The sequence below is a fragment of the Vombatus ursinus genome, unplaced genomic scaffold (genome assembly GCF_900497805.2).
Source record: "Vombatus ursinus unplaced genomic scaffold, bare-nosed wombat genome assembly UNPS02014813.1, whole genome shotgun sequence".
Taxonomy (NCBI): Eukaryota; Metazoa; Chordata; class Mammalia; order Diprotodontia; family Vombatidae; genus Vombatus; species Vombatus ursinus.
In genome coordinates this window covers 2,869,023-2,895,517 of record NW_020954591.1, presented here as the reverse complement: position 1 = coordinate 2,895,517, position 26,495 = coordinate 2,869,023, and the positions used below count along the sequence as shown (strand labels likewise).

The 26,495-nt window shown below is 35.9% G+C and overlaps 1 protein-coding gene across 1 annotated transcript in view; it reads right to left on the bottom strand.

Moving 5' to 3' along the window:
• LOC114022834 overlaps positions 1-26,204 on the bottom strand; it is a 37,029-nt gene extending 10,825 nt beyond the window's left edge. The window contains exons 1-9 of the mRNA XM_027835266.1: positions 25,838-26,204; positions 20,603-20,712; positions 19,899-19,995; positions 16,237-16,319; positions 15,452-15,569; positions 9,361-9,461; positions 8,599-8,695; positions 3,878-4,041; positions 3,128-3,224 (exon numbers count right to left, since the gene is read on the bottom strand). Of these exons, the coding sequence (XP_027691067.1) occupies positions 3,128-3,224; positions 3,878-4,041; positions 8,599-8,695; positions 9,361-9,461; positions 15,452-15,569; positions 16,237-16,319; positions 19,899-19,995; positions 20,603-20,712; positions 25,838-25,864 (894 nt within the window). The 5' untranslated portion in view covers positions 25,865-26,204. The remainder of the gene's footprint in view (positions 1-3,127; positions 3,225-3,877; positions 4,042-8,598; positions 8,696-9,360; positions 9,462-15,451; positions 15,570-16,236; positions 16,320-19,898; positions 19,996-20,602; positions 20,713-25,837) is intronic.
• Between the last annotated feature and the right edge of the window lie 291 nt (positions 26,205-26,495).

Sequence of the window (26,495 nt, the reverse complement as noted above, 5' to 3'; positions counted from 1 at the left end):
TTAAGGGAAGAGAATTTGGATATGTTGAGGATGAGATGCATGTTGAGTAATTGATTGCTTGGGTCTGGAGCTCAAGAGACCTCTTTTGGTTGGATGTTTTGACTTGGGAGTCTTCTGGAGAGAGATATTCATTCATCCAAAGGGAGCTGAGAAGATCAGCAGGAAAGAAGGTGGAGAGAGGGAAGATTATAGAGGTCAGATGGCTAAAGGAGACTCAATCTTATTCAGTGGGAGATGGAAGGTGATCCACCACAGGGAAATGAGAAGTGTACAGCTCAGTAGGAGAAGCACCGGGAGAAGGCAATTTGATAATCTAAGTGAAATGCATGAACATTTACAAAAATATAACTTTCCCAGATTAAGAGAAAAGGAAATAGATGGGAACACCATATTTAAAAAAGAAATCTAAAAAGGCCTCAATGAACTGCCTGAGGAAAAACCCCTCAGCACCAGAAGGATTCACAAGTAAATTCTACCTAGGATTTAAAGAACAAGTCTATATAAAGTATTCGGAAAAATAGGCAAAGAAAGAGCCCTACCAAATCTCTCTTATGACAAAAATATGGTAATGATATCTAAACCAAAAAGACTGAAAACAGAGAAAGAAAATGATAAAAGTTTCCCTAATGGCTATTGATACAAAATTTCTAAATAAAATAAAATACTAGCAAGGAGATTATAGCAATATATCCCAAGGATCTATGACTATGACTTATACCAGAAATGCAGGGCTTGTTCAATATGAGGAAGCCTATCAGCATAATTGACCATATACATGACAAAAGCATCTGTATTTTAACAGATACAGAAAAAACTTTTGAAAAAATACCACATGTATTCCTATTTAAAACTAGAGAACATAGGAGTCAGTAGAGCTTTCCTTAAAATGATAAGTAGTGTCTATCTAAAACCATCATTAAGCATTATCTGTAATGGGAATTAGCTAGAAGCTTTCCCAGTATGGTCAGGGGTGAAGAAAGGATGCCCATTATCACCACTATTATTCAATATTGTACTAGAAATGGTAGCTATAGTAATAAGAGAAGAACACGAAATTGAAGGAATTAGAATAGGCAATGAGGAAACAAACTATCACTCTGCAGATAGGATGGTATAAAAAATCCTAGAAAATCAACTAAAAAACCAGTTGACATAATTAACAGCTTCTGCAAAGTCAAGGATATAAAACAAACCCACATCAATCATCAGCATTTCTATATAGAATCATCAAAGCTCTGCAGCAAGGGATAGAGAAAATCCATTTAAAATAACTGTAGACAACATAAAATACTTTAGAGTCTATCTGCTAAGACAAACCCAGGAACTATATGAACACAATTACAAAACATTTTTCAAACAAATAAAGTCAGATCTAAACAACAGGAAAAAGATTGATTGGTCATGGGTAGGCTGAGCTAACAGAATAAAAATGACAATTCTACTTCAACTGATTTACTTGTTCAGTAGCATAAGAATCAAACTGCCAAAATTTTATTTTATACAGCTAGAAAAAATAATAACAAAATTCATCTGGAAGAACAAAAGTTCAAGAAGATCAAGGGAATTAATGAAAATAAAATTTGAAGGAAGGTGGCCTAGATGTACCAGATCTCATACTCTCTTTTAAAGTGGTAATCATCAAAACAATCTGGTACTGGCTAAGAAATAGACTCGTGGATCACTGGAATAGATTAGGAACATAATTCACAGCAGTAAATGGCCACAGTAATCTAGTGTTTGATAAACTCAATGAGCCAAGCTTTTTGGACAAGAACTCAGTCTTTAATGAGAACTGGTAGTAAAACTGAAAAAAGGGTAGCAGAAATCAGGTATAGACCAACATCTCACACCATATACCAAGATAAGGTCGAAATGAATAGTTGGAGACATAGTTGGATAGTTGGAGTGATGCTTTAAACAACATAGAGGAGCAAAGAATAGTTTATTAGTCAGCTGTATGGATAAGGGAAAAATTTATGACCAAACAAGGGAACGAAAGCATTACAAGATGTAAAATGGATAATTTTGATTATAACAAATTCAAAAGGGTTTGCACAAACAAAACCAATGCAACCAAAATCAGAAAGTAGAAAGCTTTGAATTTTTTTCTCAAAGTGTCTCTGATAAAGGCCTCATTTCTCAAATATACAGAGAACTGAGTCAGATTTATAGGAATGCAAATTATTCTCCAATTGATAAATAGTCAAAGGATATGAACAGGCAGTTTTCAGATGAAGAATTCAATGTGAAAAATGTTTTAAATCACCAATGATGAAACAATTCTGATAAACTGTGGAGGGGATGTGGGAAAACTGTGACATTAACACACTGTTGGTAGAGGTATGAACTGATCCAACCATGCTGGAGGTCAATTTGGAACAATGCCCAAAGCTATATAAAACTATACCTATCTTTTGTTCCAGCAATACCACTACTAGGTATATATCCTCAAGAGATTTTTTAAAAAAAGGTAAAAGGATATTTGCACAAAAATATTTATAGCTGATCTTCTTGTAGAGGCATAGATTTGGAAATTGAGGAATTGACCATCAACTGGGGAATAGCTGAACAAGTTGTGGTATAAAATTGTAATGGATTACTATTGTGCTTTAAGAAATGATTTCAAAAAAACCTGGAAAGAGTTACATGAACTGATGCAAAGTGAAGTGAGCAAAACCAGGAGACCATTGTATCCAGTGGTAGCAATATTATATGATGATCAGCTGTGAATAACTTAGGAATTCTCAGCAATACAGTGACTCAAGACAATTCCAAAGGATTCAGAATGAAAAATACTATCCACTTCCAGAGAAAGAACTGATGGACTCTGAATGCAGATCAAAGCATACCATTTTTCTCTTTATTTTTTCATGGTTGATTTTTTTGGGTACATGTTTTCTTTCACAATATGAATAATATGGAATTATGTTTTGCATGGCTGCATATGTATAACCAATATCAAATTGCCTAGTGTCTCAGGGAGGGGGGGAGGTGAGAAAGGGAGGGAGAGAATTTGAAACTCAAAATTAAAAAATAACATATGAATGTTAAAAATTATTTTCACATTTAATTGGGAAGAATAAATATTCATAAAAAAGGAAAGAACTCATAAGTTGAACCCTCTCACCATTGCATATATCTCTTTGATTACTTTGATGTAATTCTCAACTTTCTCTTCCAGAACTGCTTTTCTTGCCATTTCTTGTTTTTTTACTTCATTTTGTCTGGATAACAAAAACAAAAGCATGTCTTTTAAATGGTGATAGTTCTGACTTGGGTACCAAGAATTTTGGCTTTTATCTCAAGTATTCTACTAATAATAGTTGAACAAATAAGGTCTATTGCATTACATTCATTGAAGTCTATATAATATCGACCACTTCTTATCAGTTATTCTTTTGTGTGTCCCTTTTGACATTTTGTCCACTGATGATGATCTGTATTATATTTCTCTTTTATACATCCCTTGTGGGTGGTTTCTAAATTAATCAATAATCTCTTATTCTGGTTTCTTTTTTATGCTCGCACCAATGCACAGAGATATTTCTATAGACTTTCCCTTTTCTTTATGTTGATCAATTTTAATTCCTGCTATATGATTTAGAATTTCTTCAGATAGTCTCAACTTGTCAGGCATTTCAGGCATCTCCAGATTTTTGGATTAACAAAAGAATACTAGTAGAAATTTTATTTGAACATAATCGCTCCTTTTACTTCTTTGCATATTATACTCCACCTGGTATATTCCCAAGAAAGGGATGATAGGGACACAGGTGGGGTACACTGTTATACACTGTAACTTCACCTGGATACTGCCATATTGTTTCCTAAAGAAATTCTACCATTCTGAAATTCCACTAGTTGTACATGAGTGTACCTGATTGTCCAGAGACGTGCCAGAGTCCAACCAGTATAACGAATGGATTTCTTCCCAGTGGTATTTTTTGTTTCTATGATGTTTTCCTCATTAAGAGTGGTTTCATTTTCAATCATTCTTTCCATTTCAAGGCTGTTTTCCTCTTCCGAATGTTCATCACTTTCCTGAAGCAAAGTAAAATTTTTAGAAAGACACAAAATATATTTCTAAATAAATTTAAATCCCAATTTTTGAGCTAAGATCATTCTGAACTTGTGATGATGATTTTTTTTCAGTCAGGAAACATTTCTGAAGCGGGTAAGAGTCATTTCCCAACCATCACTTCTAAGAAAGAACTTTGGAAAATGCAATGTGGACTTTGGACCAACTTCCAAAGAGTGTAGCTCAAGCAAGAAAGAGTTATCCATTCAAAAGCATTCAGGTTATCAACTTTGTATAGGGTAAAAAACCAAAGAAACACACAGGAGGTAATATCCAACAGTCTAAATTCACAAGCACAAAAGGGAAATCCTACCGAGATATCTGCAGTTTTTCTTTACTCTCTGCTGCTCAATGCAGATAATTCTGCAAATTTTATTTTTTATTTATTTATGTTTTTTACTAGTTTATTTTTCCTCAGTTACAGGGGAATTTTTAACATTCGTTTTTAAAACATTGAGTTCCAAATTCTCTCCCTTCCTTCCTCCCCACCCCCCTTCATTGAGAATGCAAGCAATTCGATATAGGTCTTATTGGTTGCAAAACATCCATAATCATGTAGTCATGCAAAACATCCACAATAGTCATGTTGTAAAAGAAAAGATAGAGAAAATATAGCGAAAAAAAAATAAAGAAAAGAAAAATGAGGTTAAAAAAAGTATGCTTCAATCTGTATTCAGATACCATCAGTTCTTTCTTTGGAGATGGATAGCATTTTTCATCATAAGTCCTTCAGAGTTGTTTTGGATTGTTGTATTGCTGAGAATAGCTAGGTCATTCACAGCTGATCATTTTACAATATTGCTGTTACTTTGTACACAGTACATTTCACTTTGCTTCAGCCCATTCAAGTATTTCCAGGTTTTTGTGACAGTATCCTGCTCATCATTTCTTTTTTTTTCCTTTTTCATCCAATTCTTCATTTTATTTTATTTTATTTTATAATACTAAGAATTTTTGTGGATGGTATTGTGGATAACAACACAGAAACATCATAAATGTACAATAAAATAATGTAACTTATCATACACAAATATCTGTTGATAAAGTCCTTTATAATATTACACTTATAACCAATAAATAAGAATAAGAAAGAATATTAATATGATGGGTTAGTTCATATTTTTGATGCAAAATTTCTCAAAATATTTTGTTTTTGCTGATATACCTACTTGCAATTATTTTTCAACCTATAATCAGTATTTCTTTTTATAAAAGTTTTCCATCCAGTAAGAAATCAGGATGTAGACATCTTGATATGTTCTCTGCTATTTATCCACTTTTCATTTCTTGTATTTAATTATTTTTAGTTTTCAGTGTTCACTTCCATGAGCTTTTGTGTTTTCAGTTTTCTGCGCCCCCCCCAAAGATGGCATGCAATCTGATATAGACTCTAGATATACATTCATATTAAACACATTTTCACATTAGTTATGTTGTAAAGAAGTATTAGATCCAATGGGAGGAACCATGAGAAAGAAGAAACAAAACAAAATAACAAAAGAAAAAAAGAGATCAAATGTATGCTTCAATCGGCAGTCAGACTCTATAGTTCTTTTTCTGGATGTGGACAGCATTTTCTATCATGAGTCCTTGGGAGTTATATTAGATGTTTGCATTGCTGAGAAAAGCCAAGTCTATGAAAGTTAGTCATCATGCAATGATGCTGTTACTGTGTACAATGTTCTCTTGGTTCTGCTCACTTCACTCGGTATCAGTTCATTTGTGTCTTTCCAGGTTCTTCTGAAATCTGCTTGTTCATCATTTCTTATAGTACTTTAGTATTCCATCAAAATCACATACCACAACTTGTTCAGCCATTTACCAGTTGATGGGCATCCCTTTGATTTCTAATTCTTTACCCCCAGAAAAGAGCTACTATAAATATTTTTGTACACATAGGTCCTTTCCTTTTTGTTTTTTTAATGTCTTTTGGGATACTGACCTAGTAGCAGTATTGCTAGGTCAAAGGATATGTGTGGTTTTATAGCCCTTTGTTCATAGTTCCAAATTGCTCAACAGAATGGCTGAATCAATTCACAACACCACCAACAGTGCATTAATGTTTCATTTTTCACACAAGCCCTCCAACATTTGTCATTTACCTTTTCTGTCCTATGAGCCAATCTAATAGGTATGAGGTAGTACCTCAGAATTGTTTCATTTTGCATTTCTCCAATCAATAGGGAATTAGAATTTTTTCATATGGCTATAGATAACTTTGATTACTTCAACTGAAAACTGATTATATCCTTTGATCATTTATCAATTGGGGAATGGCTCTTATTTTTGTAAATTTGTCTCAGTTCTCTATGTTTGAGAAAGGTCATTTTTTTGTGTGTGTGTTTTGACCACAGGGTGGAATCCCTACCTATCATGAAACAGACAATTTTTAGGGTACCTTTTCTAGCCCTTTTCTCATGCCAGGAGGGGAGCAGTGGGTTCCTTAACAAAGGCTGCTCAGACACCAAGGAGACTGACGAATTTCACTGCTGCCTCAGTCTAATGAAAAGGTGATGCTATGGTACCTGTGTGCAGGATTGTGACTAGAACTCCCAATGTATCCACACCTGCTGCTTCATCACTTCCTTATCTGCACAGACTTTGAGGTAGATAAAAATGATAAAATGGCATGGGTGATGTTTTTTGATTCACGTATAAATTGGATATGTGAGGCAGAGTTGCACAAAGTTGTCAGCCTTTCTCTTCCAGAGTCATTGGAGCAAGACAAAGTCAAGATGACTGAGAATGGCTTGGGATACAGTAGAAGACCTAGGCATCCATGATATCTAACCAAGCTCTAAGGTTGAATTTGAATCTTGGAGGATGTGAAAGCCATTCTGTGGAGGTGAAAAGAGAGAACGTTCTAGACAGAAGGAACAGATATCGAAAAAAACATGGGTTGGGATATGGAGAGTGATGTCTGAAGAACAAGAAACTCCCTGGGTCTCTGGATCTAAATAATAATAATTAGAAGAGAGTAAAGTAAAAGCAGATTGGAAGGGTTGGAAAGAGGCCAGGTGGTGGAAGACTTTAAAAGCCAAAGGCAGGATTGTATACTTGATCCAAAAGACTCTGGATTTTATCAAATAAGGAAGAAATATGATCACACTGATGTTTTCAGAATTTCACCTTGGTAGGTAAGGGTAGAATAGATTGGAGTGGATGGAGACTTGGGGAAGGAAGAGGCTCTTGCAATCATCTGGGCATGAGGTAAACAGGGCCTGTATCTATGTGATGGTTGAGCGGGTAGAGAAAATGGGATATAGAAAAGAAATGTTGTGAAGGAAGAAATGACAAAGCTTGGTGGGAGACTGATTACTTAGAATGATTCATTGATCTCACAGGATCTCAGCAAGCCAAGCAAGATGTTACAGGAGAAGTGAAGAGGGAAGAGCACAAAGCCGTGGGAGACAAACCTATGATTTGTGACCAGGGATGTCGATTCTACAAAAGGAGACTCAAGTGGACAGACAAAACACATAGCAGAAGCCCCACGTGGGAGCAGTGTCACAAAAAACCTAGAGAGGAAAGCCTATCCAAGAGAATAGGTTGATGAATGGTGTCCAAGGCTGTAGAGAGATCAAGAAAGATGAGTACTGAGAGAATACCTTTGGATGTAGAATAAAAGTAACTTTGGAGAGTACAATTTAGTGCTATAGGAAATGACCAATTCAAAGAATTTAGAATAGCCTAGGTAAACATTTAAAAACTGATACAGAATGAGGTAAGGAGAATATTAGCTATAACTAAAATAACTGCAAATCAGCACAACATTGAAAGTTTGCTATTCTCTTATTAACTATATCGGAAAATCCTATCCCTAGCCTAGAAAACAGAAAATGTAATACAGTTCCCTCTATTTGGTAAGGACACTCTGGGCTACAGATGCAGAATGTTGTATATTCTGTCAAATGCAGTTATGGTGGCAGGTTTTGCTGAACTATTTATTTATGAACTATATATATATGATTTGTTCATATGTATGTATGTGTATATGTATGCATGTATCTTTGTATTACAGGGAACTGCTCAATGGTGAAAGTATGGGGAGGAATTTGAGAATGACTAGTTAACAGAATCATAATAAATCCATAAACTTAATAAACCACTCCATCTCACCCACCAAATAATTGATGTGATGAGTTTCATGATATATGTGTTTCTAATTGTGGAAGCTTGGAAGAGTTATTTGTTTTAAGTAATAGTCATTTTGGAAACAACAGTCAATACATATTATTATTGCCCCTTGAAAGAAAAAATATGACAATGCTGAAAAAAATCTTCCCTAATTCAGAATTCCTAGGAACAGGGGAGTGGCATTGCCTCTCTGCAGAAACATTTATTTTTATGTTTTGGGTTTTCCCCAAAATTACCAGTAACCTGCATTTTGAGGCATCACTTTTATTCCTTTTCTACATTCTTCTCACTCACAATTTTCAGGAGAGTACATACAAACAGTCCCTGAAGAAATACTTATGGAATACAAATGGGAAAAGTACCCACGAATTAGACTCTCTCACCATGGCACACATCTCTTTGATGTCTGTGAGGAATGCTTGCGTTTGCTCTTTCAAAATTATTTTTCTTGTCAGTTCTTGTTTTCTGAATTCAGTTTCTCTGGAAAACAAAAACAAAGTATGTGTATGTGTGTTTTAAGTTGGGAGAGTGCTGACTTGGGTATCAAGAGTCTTGGCTTCTATCCCAATTCTTCCAATGGTCTAGTTGAGTGAATTAGGTATATTGGATTCCCTTCATTGACCTCTTCAAACAGTGACAACTTCTTACCACTTATTCTCTTGTGCTTCCCCTTTAATATTTTGTCCGTTAATCACCATCTGTGTAGCATTTCCCTTTTAATTCAAAGTATATAAATTAATCTATACTCTTTTACTCTAAATTTTTGTGCTCACACTAATTCATAGAGATGTTTCTAGAATTTTCCTTCTCCTTCTATGGATCAATTTAATTCCTCTTATTATTCATTTATGTTAATGATCTAGATCTTCAAACAGAAGAATTGACAGAATTTCTTCAACTTGTCATGCCTTTCAGGAATCTCCAGGTTTTGGGAGTAAAAAAGAATAGTACAAGAAATGTTCTTTGAACATAACCTCTCTTTTTACTTGTTTGTGAAATACACTCCATTTAGGATTTTTCCAATAAAGGGATGGGTGACGAAGGCAGGGTCTACTGTTATTTTTGTAACTTCACCAGGATACCATCACATTGTTTCCTAGAACATTCACCCATTCTGAAATTCCACCAGCAGTACATGAATGTACCTGTTTGTCCAGGAAGATAGCAGAGTTGAAGCATCATAAATATTTTCCTTTTTAGTCATGTTTTCCTTTATGGCGATATTTTCCTCCTCATTAATGTTTTCCTTTCAAAAAGAAACATTTTTAGAGAGATATAAAATGTAATTCTAAAGAAATTCACATCCAAATATTTGAGCTGAGACTACTCTAACTTATGCTTTGACGATAATGTTTTTTCAAGCAGGAAAGATTTCTGAGGAAAAAACCGTTCTTTTCTCAGCACCCGTTCTAAGGAAGAACCTGTCAACATGTAACAGGGATTGTGGGCCAACTCTGAAAGAGTGTAGTACAATCAAGAAAGAGTCATCAGTTCCAAAGCAGTCAGGCTAAGATCCTAAGAAACACAAGTCAAATTTACAAGCACAGAAAGGATATCCTACTGATACATCTACAGGATTTTTTCTTTAGCCTCTGCAGCTCAATTAAAACAATTTTCCAAACTTTAAAGAGCAAACATGACCCAAAGAAGAGATATGAGATGAGAATCCCAACCCTCACTCCTTCGTAGTGGTGGGAAGTAAAAGGGGGTGCAATATTGCTGATATTTTAAAACTTTTTTCAATGCATTGACTGATTTTTATATATATGTATATATGTATGTATATATACACACACAGACCACACACATGCACACACATACACACATATATAATGTATATATGGAAGACTTAAGAGACAGAGATGACTCCGAGTGCAGAGAAGAGCTGGGTGATTGGATAGAAGACACAATGGCCTTAATAGAAGCAGCAAAGTTTTGTGGAGTAACAGGTTTTGGAGAAAGATAATTTGAATGTGTTAGCATGAGATGCATGCTAATTGATTGACTGAATGACTGATTGATTGATTGTGTCTGGGACTCAAGAGAAATGTTGGACTTAGATCTACAGATCTGGGAGTCTTTTGTAGAGAGATAATCATTCATCCAAACAGAGTTCATGAGATCAAGAAGAAAAAGGGAAGAGACAGAGATTACATGAGACAGAATGCTAGAGGACACATAAATCTTATTGAGTGGCAAATGGACAGTGATCCAACATAGAGAAATGAGAAGTAAAGGATAGGAGAGGCACCAGGAGAGAGTAGTTTCATGAAGGGTAGTTGAGGAGAGAATCTGTAAAGAGAAGGGGCAACTCCTCTGCTTCAAAAGTGGTAGAGAGGCAAAGAACTACAAAAATTGAGAAGCCATAAGATTTAACAGTTAAAAGATTGTTGAGGTTTTTGCTGGAAAAATTTGAAAAAATAATAGAGATGAAAAAGGGTCACTATTGTTCTTGTTGTTCAGTCATCTCAGTCATGTCCAATTGTTTGTGACCTCATTTGTGGTTTTCTTGGCAAAGATACTACGGTGGCTTGTCATTTCCTTCTACAGTTCATTTCACAGATGAGGAAACTGAGGCAAAGAGGGTTCAGTGACTTGCCCAGGCTTCACACAGCTAGTAAATATCTGGGGTCAGATCTGAAGGCAGGTCTTCCTGACTCCAGGCTCAGTGCATATCCACTGTACATCCTAGCTGTGTGATCCTGGGCAATTCACTTAACTCTGTTTGCTTCTCAGTTTCCTCATTTGTCAAAACAGCTGGAGAAGGAAATGGCAAACCACTACAGTATTTTTGCCAAAAAAAAAGCCAAAATGGGTTCACAAAGAGTCACACATGACTGAAAGGACAGGATGACAACTTTAAGATTTTTAATGGAAAAAAATTGAAAATAAATTATGGAACAATAGGGTGCACCATTACTACATGGCAATTTATATCAGAAAGTAGTCAGTCCTCATCAAAACTCTTTGGCTGTTGTTACGAAAGGGGGGAAAAGTCAGATGAGGTGAACTAGCTGTATAACCAAGACCTTAGAAGCAAGTGAACCTAGAAGTCCACCATGAAAGCAACCTAAAAATATAAATCAGTGAGAGGAAGATTCTTCGTTCTAGACAAAGTGCAAGAAAAACTGCAAAGCAATTAGGTTCTAATAATATCAGACAGAACTTAACACGAAAAGCTCTAGAGGCCTCACTAGCCTTAATATGAAAAAGGAATATTCAAACATCATGTAAAATAGAAGGAAGTTCCTTTATGTGATATGATTGTGGGGAAATGCACAACCAAATAAGCAATGTAGGCCATCATACAGGCTATCACAAAAGAAAAATATAGATTATCTTAGTGACATTATATCAGCAACCTTTTGTATGACCAGAATCAATATAGGTTACAAGAGGAAAAGCCCTCAGATAGGAAAAGTCTTTGTATTCATTCTCAGTTACCGTAAGAATTAATACAAACTAATAAGACTTGGGTTATATGTACAAATGTGTGTATGTAATATGTATATATATACATGTGTGTGTATATATACATATATATACACATAGACATACACACACACATCCTTCTCCCCTTTTATAGGTAATTGTCCAATACCATTATTAACAAATGGTTTTGCAAAGAAGAATTGCAGGCCATCAACAGCCGTATGAAAAACAGCCCTACATCAAGGAAGGGAAATGCCAATGAATGCCAAATGCCAAATGGGTTTCCCTTCATCAAGATCAAATTGGCAATAATGATAATAGAGGGGAACACCCATGCAAGGGATTCTGTGGGTGACAGGCTAATTGTTCATATGTTTTTGGAGGAGCTAAAAAGGGTCTAATAGTTATGGAGAAAACATTTGAAATTCCATAAGAAAGGTCAATAAAATGACCATGCCTATTGATCACACTACTAGGCACATATACTTCAAGGACTTCAAAGTCAAGAGAAAGGCTCCATATATACAGCCACATTTTCCTGACTGGAAATTGATCAGTAATCTGTGTTCTCTTTTGTTATATTATCTATGTTAAAGTCAAATTAGTTTTTTTCTGGAGACCAAGAGCAGAGAAAAAACTTTCCCTGAGCAAAAATAATGACATGAAATAAGCTGCAACTTTTGAATCTGGAACTAAATAGGGAGAGATAAATAAAATTTAAATTCACTCCTTATGAGTGGACTTTGTGGAGATAATCTTCCATTGGAGAAGACTCTTGAGAATAGTATAAGAAGGTGAAAGTTACTAATTTTTAAACTTGCAACAGAGCAAGGACTTCTTATTAACTAGGTAAATTGAGGAAAATTCCATTTTCTCACTGGAATGTAAACATAATTTTTTTTTTGTGGCCAACGGTGTTCCCCAATATTTTGTCACTGGTTTGGGAGTTGAGGATAATATTCCTACCCACACTGTATTATATGAAATGCTATTGGTATTTCTCTAATTAACAAGCAAGCTTGGGACCCATACAAGAGAACAAAACTTTAAAAGTTTGTGTGATGTTAATATATACATATATTTTAAGGATATTTTCCTCAATTACATGTTAAAACAGTTTGAAATCTTCTTTGTAAAGTTTTGAATTCCAAATCCTGTCTATTTTCAAAGGGAAGAATAAGCCTTGCTTACTTTATCAATAAGAGAATGTGAAAGCAGACAGAACTTGTATCTATCTCCTTATTTGTAAACCAGTAAGGTGGGTTGTCTGAGTAGCAGGGTCACCTCTATGAAGGAGTTTGTGCATTGCTCCACTTAGAAAATAGAATCCCCAGTGGTCCTCCATTGATTTACAATTAGAGGAAAATAAGCATCTCTTGGGTAAATTCATTTGTGTGGCCATCAAATTGAGGCATAGAAGTCTACTTATAAAAAGTGTGGTTAGATGGTGAAGTAAGCAGTAAATTGCTGTAACTCTCTCATATTCACCTCAAACAACCATAAAACAGTGCCCCAAACAAATCATGGAAGAGTAGAACCAGCAAATAGGAGGGGTGAACCAGTCTTTTAGCCCAAGACGCTTGTAAGATCAGCAAGAAAGATCCATCTCTCTCATGTTAAAAGGGGAGTGTATTCTAGGACATGAAGCATCCCAGCAAGCCTGAAACAAGCCCTACCTCAGCAAGGCAGTGGGAGATCCTGAACCCCATTATGGTAGAGCAGGCAAAGGTCAATACCAGGACACCCCCCCATGTGCCTTAGCAGACCCAGGAGAACTAGCAGACTTCAGCCCCAAGAACTACCACGGGTGCTTCAGCATAACCCCAAGCAAACAGGCATACTCTAGAAGCCAGCCCTCCACAAGCTTCAGCACAGTCCAGGGCAAAAAGGCACCCTGCAGCAGCCAGACCTCCATGTGCTTCAGCACAGCCCAGGGTAAACAGGCATCCTCCAGGGACCAGACCTCCGCATGCTCCAGTGCAGGCCTGGGGAAATGCAGAAATACCCCCACCAGGCCTCAGCACACATCAGAAACCACCACTACAACACAGACAAACACCAAATAAGCTGCCAGACCCCTATGGCCTCCAGCAGTGCTATCCAATCAACACCTCACTCCCTCAGCACAGTACCAGATAGGAGGGTCCCCTGGGAGCCTTAGAATATCATTGGCACAGCGGCAGATAAAAAGTAAGGACCTGCAGTCACTGGCATAAGAAGCCTGAGATAGTGCCCCTTCTACCCAGGATGCAGAGCTCAAGTTTACAAGATAGTAAAAAGCCGCTGTTCCCCCGCCCCCCCCAAAAAAGATGAGCAAAAAACAACAAAAAAGAATCTAGCCGTAGAAAGTTATTATGGTTACAGCAAAGACCAAGACACAAACTCAAAAGACAACAATGTCAAAATACCTATGGGCAAAGCCCCAAAGGAAAATGGGAAGTCACCTCAAGCCTAGAAAGAACTCATGGAAGAGCTCAAAACGGAGTTTAAAAATAATGTAAGAGAAGTAGAAGAAAAAATGGGGAAAAAATGAGATTGATGCAAGAGAATTATGAAAAAAGAGTTAATAGCTTGGACAATAGCTTAAAAAGCAGAATTGACCAAATGGAAAAGGAGATAAAAAAATCCACTGAAGAAAACATATTTTTTCCCTTACTTGATTTTTTCTCATTTTTTTTCCCTTTTGATCTGTTCCTTCTTTCATAACTGTGACTAGTAACAGAAATATTTTTACATGACAGCACATGTATAAACTAATCAAATTGCCTATCATTTTCAGAAGAGGAGAGGGGAGGGAGACAAAATTGGAACTCAAAATCTTGTAAAAATGAATACTAAAAATTTTCATGACATGTAACTGGGGAAAAACACTACTTTAAAAAAAAAGTGTCGTTATCCACACACTTATGTATAGGATTAGATCCTTAGCAGCATCTAATGCTGAGCAGGGAATGTACAACTAGAGTGAATAACTAGAGTAAATAACTAAAGTAAATAGCTAGATTGAAAATTTTGGAATTTTTTTTGAGAAAATAACAAGATGAGAAGATGATTATATATGTCAAATATTTAAAAAGCCTGCCTAAATATATATACATAACAATCTGCTATCTTCACATCACAAGACAGTTATAGGTAATAAAACCGATGCTTCATCCCTTTGGGGAGCTTGAATCCAAGGTGAAGAATGAAATCCAAGGTGAAGAATCCCAGAATTCAAATGGGGTCACTAGGAGGCACAGTGGACACAATGGCAGGCCTGGTGTCAGAAAGACTCATCTTCCTGAGTTGCAATCTGGCTTCACATACTGACCAGCTGTGTGACTTTTGGCAAGTCACTTAACCTTGTTTGCCCAAGTTTCCTCATCTGTAAAATGAGCTGGAGAAGGAAATGGCAAACTACTCCAGTACCTTTGCCAAGAAAACCCCAAACAGGTCACAAAGAGTTGAACACAACTGAAAGTGACTGAACAGTAACAAAGAAGTTAAATGATGGTGTTAATGCCAACTTAAGAAGTGCTCTTAACCTTAGCTTACATCTACATTGGTAAATATCAACTTTTTAACCCTAAGGACTCAATTTATAAGTCAGATCCTCATAGATTCTTTGAGGTTCTCCCTTTATCCTGTTGTTTGTAGTAGGGTCTAAATCAAGTATCTGGTTTAGATAAAGACAGGAGCAACAAGGAGTGTGGAAAAATGTGAATTCTCTAGTATAGGAGTTAATTTAATGTTCTTATGAGAAGTCATACAGTTTGAGCTAGTTTTTACCACATGACCTAGTTATTGGCAAAGAAAAAGTACCCAAGAATTGAATTCTCTCATAGTAGCACATAACTCTTTGACTTCTTTGAAGAATGCTTGACTTCTTTCTTCTAAAACCATTTGGAATTGCAGTCTTTGTTTCTTATATATAGTTTCTCTGGAAAACAAAACAGTGTATGTGTTTTAAGTGGGGAGGAGTTCTAACTTGGGTATAAAGATATTGGCATTTATCCCAATGCTTTTACTGATAGTGGAGTGAATTAGGCCTATTGGATTGCATTCATTGAAACCTATATAATATTGACAACTTCTTATCAGTGATTTTTTGTATGTCTTCTTTACCATTTTGTTCATTCCTCCCTCTCTGTATAACATTGCTTTTTAAATTCAAAGCTTATAGATCACTTAGGAGTGGTTGTTAAATTAATGCATGCCCTTTTATTCTGGTTTTATTTTTTGTGCTCACACTAAATTATACAGATGTTTCTACAATTTTCCTTTTCCTTAAACTGATCGATTTCAGTTCCTGGCATTATTCTTCTCTGTTGGTCATCTAGAATTTCTTCAGTCTCCACCTGCCAGACATTTCAGACACCACCAGGTTTTTGGAGTAACTAAAGAATACTACTAGAAATGTTATTTGAACATAACGTCCTTTTACCTGTTCACATAATATACTCCATTTGGTATATTCCCAATAAAAGAATGACAGAGACAGAGGTGGGATACACTTATTTTTTTAACTTGTCTAAAAATACTGCCGCATTTTTTTTCCTAAAGAGATTCTACCATTCTGAAAACTGACTAGTAGTACTTGAGTGTACCTGGTTCTCCAGAGAGATAATAGAATTGAATAATCATCAAAACCATTTTCCTCCTCAGTTCCATTTTCCACTTCAATTTTTTCCTGTAGAAAAGAAACATTGTTAGAGAGAAAGAAAAAAATTTTTAAAGAAATTCAAAGTCAAATTTTTAAACTGAGACTACTTTGAACTTTTGTTCTGATAATTTTTTAGGCAGCAAAGATGTCTGAAGGAGATTAGAACCATTTTCTCAATACCCCTTCCAAGGCAAAACATGTGAAAGCACAATATGGATTTTGAACAAACTTCCAAAAAGTGTAGTCCAAGCAAGAAAATTATCATTTCTAAGGCATTCAGAATACCAACTTTGTAAACATCCTCAGAAACCCACAGAAGTCAATGCTTAACAGTCCAAATTCACAAGAACAGAGTAAATCCTAATGACACATTCGCAGGAATTTTTAATTATTCTCTGTACAACAACGCCGATAATGTTGCAAACTTTAAAGAGCAAGCCCGACCCAAAGAGAAGATATGAGAAGAGACTCCTAACCCTCACTCTTTTACAGAAGTGCTAAATACAAGGGGGTGCAATATTATATATAGTCGAAAACGTTTTTCAATGTATTGGCCGCCTCTGCAATTGTATTCTTTTTCTTCCTCTTCTATTTTATTGTTTTTAAAATAAAGTGTGTGAGAATCTCTGAGAAAGTGGTAGAACACTAGGAGAAATTGTGTCATTTTTTTTAAAAAAGCTATCAATAAAAATTTTAATTTCTTAAAATACAATGATAAATAAGTCCAGGCAAGAGATGATAGGAACCTCAATCAGGAAAAGTAGTTTTCCTGTGAGTAGAGAGGAAGGAATAAATACAAGAGAGGTTACAGAGGCAGAAGTGACAAGAACTAAAAACTGATAGGATGATACATAGGCCTAAGTGAGGGAGTGTGAAGAGTTAAAGATGATTCTGAGCACAGTGAGCTAAGACTGAACAGAAGGCAGTACCCTCCATAGAGGAAGTGTCAGGTTTTGTGGGAAGATAATATGGATGTGTTGAGCATGAGAGGCATGTGGATTGATCTTTTTTCAGTAAAATCAAGCAGCTTTTAGTATAAATAAGAGGTTGAAGGGCATGGGTGGGGTAGGTAGAGACACTGGGGTTTCCATAATTTATAATATTCTTCAGGGGCCTCGGGACAGTGAGGGCCCCCACATCCCCCATCCCTGCCAGAGGGGGATCAGTGCAAAGAGCCTAGGTGGAAGGAGAGGCAAGGGTATATCTACCTGGCTTCCATCACATGCAAGAGATTGAGGCAGGTAACACTGACTGTCTTGGAGGGATGCTGTACAAGCAGGGAAGAACACCGGGCCCCACATTCTCAGGCCAGACCAGGGATCCCCCTGGTTTCGTACAAGGCCCAGAGTCAGGAGAGGATCAGACAAGGACTGGTACTCAAGAAACAGATTGCGCTTGCATATATACATTTGGGAGCTTTCTGTAGAGAGATAATCATTCACCCAGAGGAAACTGATGAGATCAGGAAGAAAGAGGCAGAGAGAGATTACAGGGGAGAGAAGGCAAGAGAACACTCAGTCTTATTTTATTGAGTGGGAGATAAAAGGTGAGTCAACATAGAGAAATGAAAAGTATACAATTGGGTAGGAGGGGTAACAGGAGAAGGCAGTATCATGAAAGGAGGGGGAGGAGAGTATCTGTACATGGAAGAAAAACTCCACTGTGTCAAAAGTGGTGGAAAGGTAAGAAACTCCAAAAGTTGAGAAAAAGTGTAAGATTAGACAATTAAAAGATTGTTGGAGATTTTCAGTGGAAAACTTTGAAAAAAACAAACAAACATAGGGAGGGGCCACAAACAAACACGCAGGGGCCACTATTACAACATGGCAAACTCTATCCTAAAGCAGTCCTTATCTAAACTCTTTGGTCTTGGTTAAACAAGGAAAAGAAAAAAGTAAGACAGATTGAGGAGAATAGGCTGGATAGAAGCAAGTGAACCCAGAGACCCATTGTGCAAGGAACCTTAGAACACAAAAAAGTGGGGATCGTTGTTCTAGACAAACTAGAACAGCCCTTTGGGGTTTCAATCTATGGTTTACCAATTGATAAATGGTCAAAGGATAGGAACAAGCATTTTTCAGATGAAGAAATTAAAGCTACCTATAATCATATGAAAAAATGCTCTAAATCACTATTGATTAGAGAAATGCAAATCAAAACAACTCTTAGGTGCTGCATCACACCTATCAGATTGGCTAACATGACAAAACAGGAACATAATAAATACTGGAGAAGATGTGGGAAAACTGGAACACTGATGCATTGTTGGTGGAGTTGTGAACTGATCCAATGATTCTGTAGAGCAATTTGGAACTATGCCCAAAGAGCTACAAAAATGTGCATACTCTTTGACCCAGCAACAGCACTTCTAGGGCTGTATCCCAAAGAGATCATAAAAATAGGAAAAGGACCCACATGTGCAAAAATATTTATAGCAGCTTTTTTTTGTGGTGGCCAAAAACTGGCAATTGAGGGGATGCCCATCAATTGGGGAATGGCTGAACAAGTTGTGGTATATGAATGTTATGGAATACTATTGTGCTTAAAGAAGTTGTGAGCAGATGGACTTCAGAAAAACTTGGAAAGACTTATATGAACTGATGCTGAGCGAAATGAGCAGAACCAGGAGAACGTTGTACACAGTAACAGCCACATTGTGTGATGATTGAGTCTGATAGACTTAGCTCTTCTCAGCAATAAAAGGATGTAAGACAACTCCAAGAAACTCATGATGGAAAATGCTATCCATATCCTGAGAAAGAACCATGGAGTCTGGATGCAGATCGAAGCATACTATTTGCTTTTTCTATTTTTTAAAAATTTTGTTTCATTTCTTCTTTCTGTAGTTCCTCACATTTGTTCTAATGCTTCTTTACAACATGACTAATGTGAAAATATGTTTAATAAGAATGTATATGTAGAGCTTATATTAGACTGCATGCTGTCTTGAGGAGGGGGGAGAGGAGAAGGAGAGAAAATTTAAAACTCAAAAGCTTGTGGAAGTGAGTGTTGAAAACTAAAAATAAATAAATTAATTTTTAAAAAATAAAAAGAGGGAAGTTCTGTGGGGGTGAGGGGGAGGGAATAAAAAAAGAAAAAAGTTACATGATAACTTCATATATATATTTAACAGGAACAGCAAGTTCTAGATAATAGATTTGCAGTTTCAGGTATAATCATCTTTTTTTTATTCTACTACATCACAGAAATGCTTGTTTTATTTCTTAAGTTCAGAATAAAATAACTACTTTTTTAAAAAAAGAAAAAAGTTTATGGAAGTGAATGCTGAAAATTAAAAATTAATTAATTAAAAAACTATTGCCACTTGAAAAGAATAAAATTACAAAGGTGAAAAATAAAATTTTTGCCTAATTCAGAATTCTATGGAAACAAGGGAGTAGCATTTCCTCTATGTAGAAACCTTTGTTTTCTTTTTTTGGGATTCCAACTACCAGCACCACCCAAGTTGGGGGTATTCCTTTAATGCTTTTCCTACAGCCTCCTCGTTACATGTCAAAATTTTCAGGACGCTGCACACAAATAGACTCTGAGTAAATCCTAATGGAATTCAAATGGGAAAAGTACTAATGAATTGAACTCTCTCACCATGGCCCGTATCTTTTTTACTTCATTGTAAAATTTCTGTGCTCTCTCTTGACAGGCTGTTCTTATGATCAACTCCTGTTTTTTCAATTCAATTTCTCTGAAAAATAAAATAAACATTTTATGTGTTTTAAATGGGGAGAGTGTGGACTTGTATATTAAGATTCTTGGTTTCTCTCCCAATTCTTCCACTGATCTAGTTGGGTGAATTTAGGTATATTTGATTCCATTCATTGAATTTTACCTATCAGTTACTCTCTTATGTGTCCCCTTTATCATTTTATCTATTCATCACTCTCTGTAAAACATTCCTCTTACTTCAAAGCATATATGTTTCCTTGTGGGTGACTATTAAAGTATTGTAGACTCCATTAATTCACAGTTTTTCCAGAATTTTCTTGTCCCTTATACTAATCAATTTTAAATTCCTGCTATTATACTTTTATAGTTATTATCTAAAATTTATTCAGATAGTCTTAAGTTGTCAGGCTTTTCAGGAATCTCCAGGTTATTGGAGGAAATTATTTGAAAATCACCCCTCTTTTTACCCATTTGTATAATAGTCTCCATTAGGTATATTCCAAGTAAAGGGACGACAGGGACAGACATAGGATACAGTTATTTTTTTAACTTTACCAGGATGCTGCAATATTGTTTTCTTGAGATTCTATCATTCTTAAACCCCCACTAGTTGTACATGAGTTTACCTGGTTTTCCAGGTAGATGCCAGAGTTGAAACATCAAAATTAACATATTCTTTTTTTGTGATGGCTTCCATTTCAATGATGCTGTCCACTGTAGGAACTTCATTGTTTTCCTGTGGAAAAGAAACAATTTTTAGAAAGAGAGAAGTAAAATATGTGTCTAAAAAAATAAAAAACAAATTTGGGAAATCTATAATAAGCTAAGCCTATTCTGAACTTATGTTCAGATGAATTTTTTTTTTGCCAAAATGATTTATGAAGGAAGTGACAGTCTTTTCCTTAATACTCCTTTCATCATGGAATGTGTAAAAGTGAAATATGGACTTTGAACTGACTTTCAAAGAGCCTAGTCCAAGCCAGAAAGAGTCATCAGTTCCAAAGCATTCAGGCTACCAACTTTATAAAGCGTAAACATTCTAAGAAACACACAGGAGCCAGTGCCCAACATACAGACACAGAAAGAAAATCCTACTGATGTATCCGAAGCAATTTTTCTTTAATTTCTTCAGTTCAATACAGGTATTTCCCCCTTTAAAGAGGAAGCATGATCCAATGAGGACAAATGAGAAGAGATGTCCTCCAGGATTGGCAAAGCAATATTGCCTATATTTTCCTACTTTGTTCAATGCATTGACTGGTCCGGTTCATTGCTTTCCTTTTCTTCTTCTCCTCTTTTAATTGTTTAAAAATATTTTTTTGTAAAGTGTATGGGGGTCTCTGACAGAGAGAAGGGACACTAGGAGAAATTGTGGAGATCTTAAAAACAAAAGCTATTAATAAAATTTTTTAATTTTAAAAAGTGTTATTTCAGTAGTCCAAGCAAGAGGTGAAACTACTCTGAATACTGCAGGGTAAGTAGTGTTCCTGTGAGTAGAGAGAAGGGAATAAATGCCAGAGATATGATAGAAGTAGAAGTGCCAAGATTTGAAAACCTATTATAATGATATATAGATATAATTGAGGAAGGGTGATGAGTCAGAGATCATTCTGAGTGCAGAGAACTGGACAGAAGGTAATGTTCCCCAAAAAATTAAGCAAAGTTTGGTGGAGTGATAAGTTTTGGGGAAGTCATTTTGGATGTGTTGAGGATGAGATGCATGTTGATTGACTGATTGATTGGACCTGGAACTCGGAAGAAATGTTGTGCTTGGATCTATAGATTTGGGAGTCTTCTGTAGAGATATGATCATTCACACAAAGGGAGCTGATAAGATCAGCAGTAAAGAGGGTACAGAAAGAGATTACAAGAGCACAAGGTTAGAGGACAACCAATCTTATTGAGTGGGAGAAGGAGGATAATCCCACCTAGAGAAATCAGTATTCATGAAATGTGGGGGAGGAGAGAATCTGTACATGGAAAGAAATTCCACTGTATCCAAAATGGTAGAGTGGTAAAGAGCTAAAAAGACTGAAAAAAAGCCATAAGATTCTACAACTGAAAGATTGTTGGGTATTTTTGATGGAAAAATTTGAAGAAAAAATAGGGATACAAAGGGCCCACTATTACTACATAGCAAACTATATCACAAAGCAGTCCTCATCAAAATTCTTTGGTCAAAGTTAAAAATGGAAAAGAAAAAGAAAGGAAGAGGAGGTTAACAGGTCTGATAACCAAGTACTTAGAAGAAAGTGAACCCAGAGGTCCATTATGTAAAAAGCTTAAGAATACAAATGAGTGGGAGAAGGATGGCTTGTCCTAGACAAACTGCAAGAAAAACTGCAAAGCGGTTAGGCACAAAGTAGGTTTTGAATAGTATCATGCACAATTGAACAGGAGAAGCTCTGGAGGGATACCTAGCCTTAATATAAGAAAGGAATATTGAAATATCAGGTAAAATAGAAGGAAGTTCCTTTCTGTGACATAGTTTCAGGGTAAATTCACAAACAAAGAAGGGTATAGGTCAATGTAAAGAAAAAATAGATAATTTTAACTATATTACATCAACAAACTTTTGCACGAACAGAATAAATCCAGCTTATAAGACAAAAAATGTAGCTGGAAAAAGTCTTTGCATTCATTCTCTTTATGGCTACTTCTGTGAGTTGAGAAGGAGCTGCCCACTAGGGACCAAGTTGGACAACACTTTCCTTTCTTTCTTTCTTTCTCTTTCTTTCTTTCTTTCTTTCTTTCTTTCTTTCTTTCTTTCTTTCTTTCTTTCTTTTTCTTTCTTTCTTTTCTTTCTCTCTCTTTCTTTCCTTTCTCTCTCTCTCTCATCTAGATCAAAATTGGTAGAAATGATACTATATGGAAATATAGATACTGAGGGAACTGTGGGGAGATAAGTTAATAGCTTTTTATGTTACTAGAGGAGCTAAAATGGAGGAGCTGTGGAGAAAACATTTGGAATTAAGTAAGCAAGGTCATTCAAATGACCATGCCCTTTGAATCATTTGATCCCACTCCTAGGCACCTATACTCAAAGGATATCAAAGACAAGAGAAAGGTTTCATACAGACACCCACATACTCCTGGAGAGAAATAAAATGGATGCCTATTGATCCAAGATTGGTTGAACAAATACTGGGACATGGATATAAGGTGGTATTATATTCAAGCAGTCAAGAAGCAGTTACTAAGCATTTATCATGTGTAAGTAACTGTGCTCAATTCTGGGGATACAAACTGTGAAAAATGGTTTCTCTATGTCTCGGAGACTCAGGGCGCCAGCCCCCTCAGCCTTCTGTTCCAAAGTTTTTCAGGAGGACATTGCTGATAATGAAATTGCTTTGAATCTTCTTATCATGGTCAAATCTGACCCAGCCCTGAATTGATTTTATCCTACTCAGGTTTGGGTGGAGACAGATTCCCAAGACTGGGGGTAATATTTCCTCTGTCAGGATGGCAGGTGATAACAGCCCTGTTGACCAAGATTAAGTGACCTAAGTCAGGTGTTTAAGACCTCATTTTAATATAACCCACCTCCCAGTGTTGTGACCAATCAGAGTTGATTGGCACCCCTGGGAACACCTACATATAACCCTGTCCCCCCAAATCAAGCCAGTATTGCCTGAATATGTATATAAAAATTATAAATTCATACTTATATACATGCATACAGACATGCATACAAATGTATGTGTATATATGTATGTGTGTGTATATATGTGTGTGTATATACATGCACACACAAAAGGAAACTCAAATAGACTGAAAAAACAAATGGGAGAAACTCCAAGTGGGGGACAAAAACTGGCCCCCTTATGGGGGCCCAGTTTTGGACTGAACTCTCATGAAATGCATGTCAAGCTACCTTGAGAGAAATTAAACTGTGGACACACGCACCCTAATTGTGTTTATCTCTTTCTTAGAACAGACTCTGCAATTTATTGGGGTTCAACAAAAGAAAGGCAAAAACATAATACCCTGTCCTCAAGGAACTCCCAATCAGTTGAAAAACTACACATCAAAACTGACACATAGTGGATGGGTAGAGCATAAATGGGAAATAATCTCAGGCATGCATACATACATACATACCAGAATATATATTTTGGATTTGGAGCCTACAGCCTCTCACCACTTGGAGAGAACCATATTTGAATTTGTTTTCTAGGCTTAGGCTAGAATTTTTCAATACAATTAATAAGAGAATGGAAAACTCTCAGTGTTGTTCCAAATCTAAAGACTTTTTCTCAGTTCTTATCTTTCTTGACCTCTCTGCAAATTTTGACAACAATGAAGATGGTCTTATTCTCTTGGACAGGCTTTCCTCTCTAAGTTTTTGTCCCCCACTTGGAGCTTCTCCCATTTGTTTTTTCAGTCTATTTGAGTTTCCTTTTGTGTGTGCATGTATATACACACACATATATACACACACATACATATATACACATACATTTGTATGTATGTATGCATGTCTGTATGCATGTATATAAGTATGAATTTATAATTTTTATATACATATTCAGGCAATACCACTCAAAGTGGGTATGTCTTCCAAAATTTTGTCCTCTTCCTTCTTAACTTTTCCCTCCATAGTATCTTGCTTGGTAATCATATCATCTCCCATGACTTCAATAAATCCTCACTCTGCATAAACAATTTTTTGTCAAGCCTTGACATTTCTAGCTATATAACATTTGTCTTTTATATCCCCTTTTCTCTACCCACTCCAATCAGTTGATGTAGGTACTCTTCACCTCATCCCCAGATGATTGCAAGAGCCTCTCCATTCCTCACATCTTTCTTTACTCAAATTCATCCTACCCTCACCTACCATAGTGATCTTCTAAAAACACTGGTCTGACCCTATTTCTTCCTATTCATTGAAATCTTGAGTCTCCTGGATCAAGTGTACAATCCTGTCTTTGGCTTTTAAAGATCTTCACCACCTTGCCCCTTTCCAACCTATCTAACTTTTCAGGATTTTAGTGCAGGAGGAAAAAACAAATTTGAAGAATTCAGAGCAGTGTAGGTAAATATTTATGAACTGATGTATAACGAGTTAAGGAAAATATTTGGCATAACTAAAATTAATAAAATTGAGAACAACACTGAAAGTTTTCCATTCTTTTATTAATTGTATTGAAAAATTCTAGCCTAAGCCTAGAAAACAGAAAATCAAATATGGTTCTCTCCAATTGGTGAGAGGCTGTAGGCTCCAAATCCAAAATATATATTCTTTCAGATTCAGTTATGTTTGTAAGTTTTACTGAACTGTTTGTTCATGAAGTATTTATGTATGTATATGTGTATGTATGTGTGTATGTTCATTCACGTATGTTTGTTTACAGAGAACTGTTCAATGGTGAAAGTATGTATGAATCTCAGAATTACTACCTTATAAATACATAATATAGAAATAAACTTTATAAACCCCTTTCCCACAATATAATTGATGTGATGAGTTTCACAAAGTTTGCTAGTATTTTAAATTGTTGAAACTAGGAAGAGGGATTTGTTTTAAGTAATAGTTCTTTTGGAAACAATAGTGAATTTATATATTACTACTGCTACTTGAAAAGAATATTATAATGATTTAAAAAAAAATTTCCCCTAATTCAGAATTCATAGGAATAAGGGTTTGACATTTTCTCTCTGCAAAAGCATTGGTTTTTATGTTTTGAGATGCCCACCCAAACTGCTAGCAACTCCAAGTTGGGGACATTGCTTTTACTTCCTTTCTATATCCTCCTCACTCTATCACACAGTTTGCAGGAGAGTGCACACAAACAGGCCCTGAATAAATCCTTGTGGAATTTAAATGGGAAAAGTATCCACTAATAGGACTCTCTCACCGTGGCACATATCTCTTTAATATCCATGAGGAACGTTTGTGTTTGTTCTTCTAAAATTGCTGTTTTAGCCAGTTCTTGTTTTTTGAAATCAGTTTCTCTAGAAAAACAAAATAAACATGTGTGTTTTAAGTGGGCAAAATGCTAATTTGGGTATCAAGAGTCTTGGCTTCTATCCCAATTCTTCCACTGATACAACTGAGTGAATTAGGTATACTGGATTCCATTCATTGACATCTATATAATATTGCCAACTTAACAGTCAATCACTTGTGTGTCCCCTTTAACATCTTATCCATTCATCACCATCTGTATGACATTTCTCTTGTAATTCTAAACATAAATGTTTCCTTGTGGGTGATTCCTAAATTAATGTATACTCTTTTATTCTGGTTTTATTTTCTATGCTCATAAGAATTCACAAAGATATTTCCAGAATTTGTCTGTTACTTATACTGATTGATTTCAACTCCTGGTATTCTTCTATGTTGATAATCTACAATTTCTTCAGATAGTCTCAACTGGTCAGACCTTTCAAGCATCTCAAGGTTTTGGAATAACAAAAGAATATTATTAGAAATGTCATTTGAACATAACCTCACTTTTTGCCTATTCTGCATATGCACTCTATTTGGTATATTCCCTATAAAGGGCTGACAGT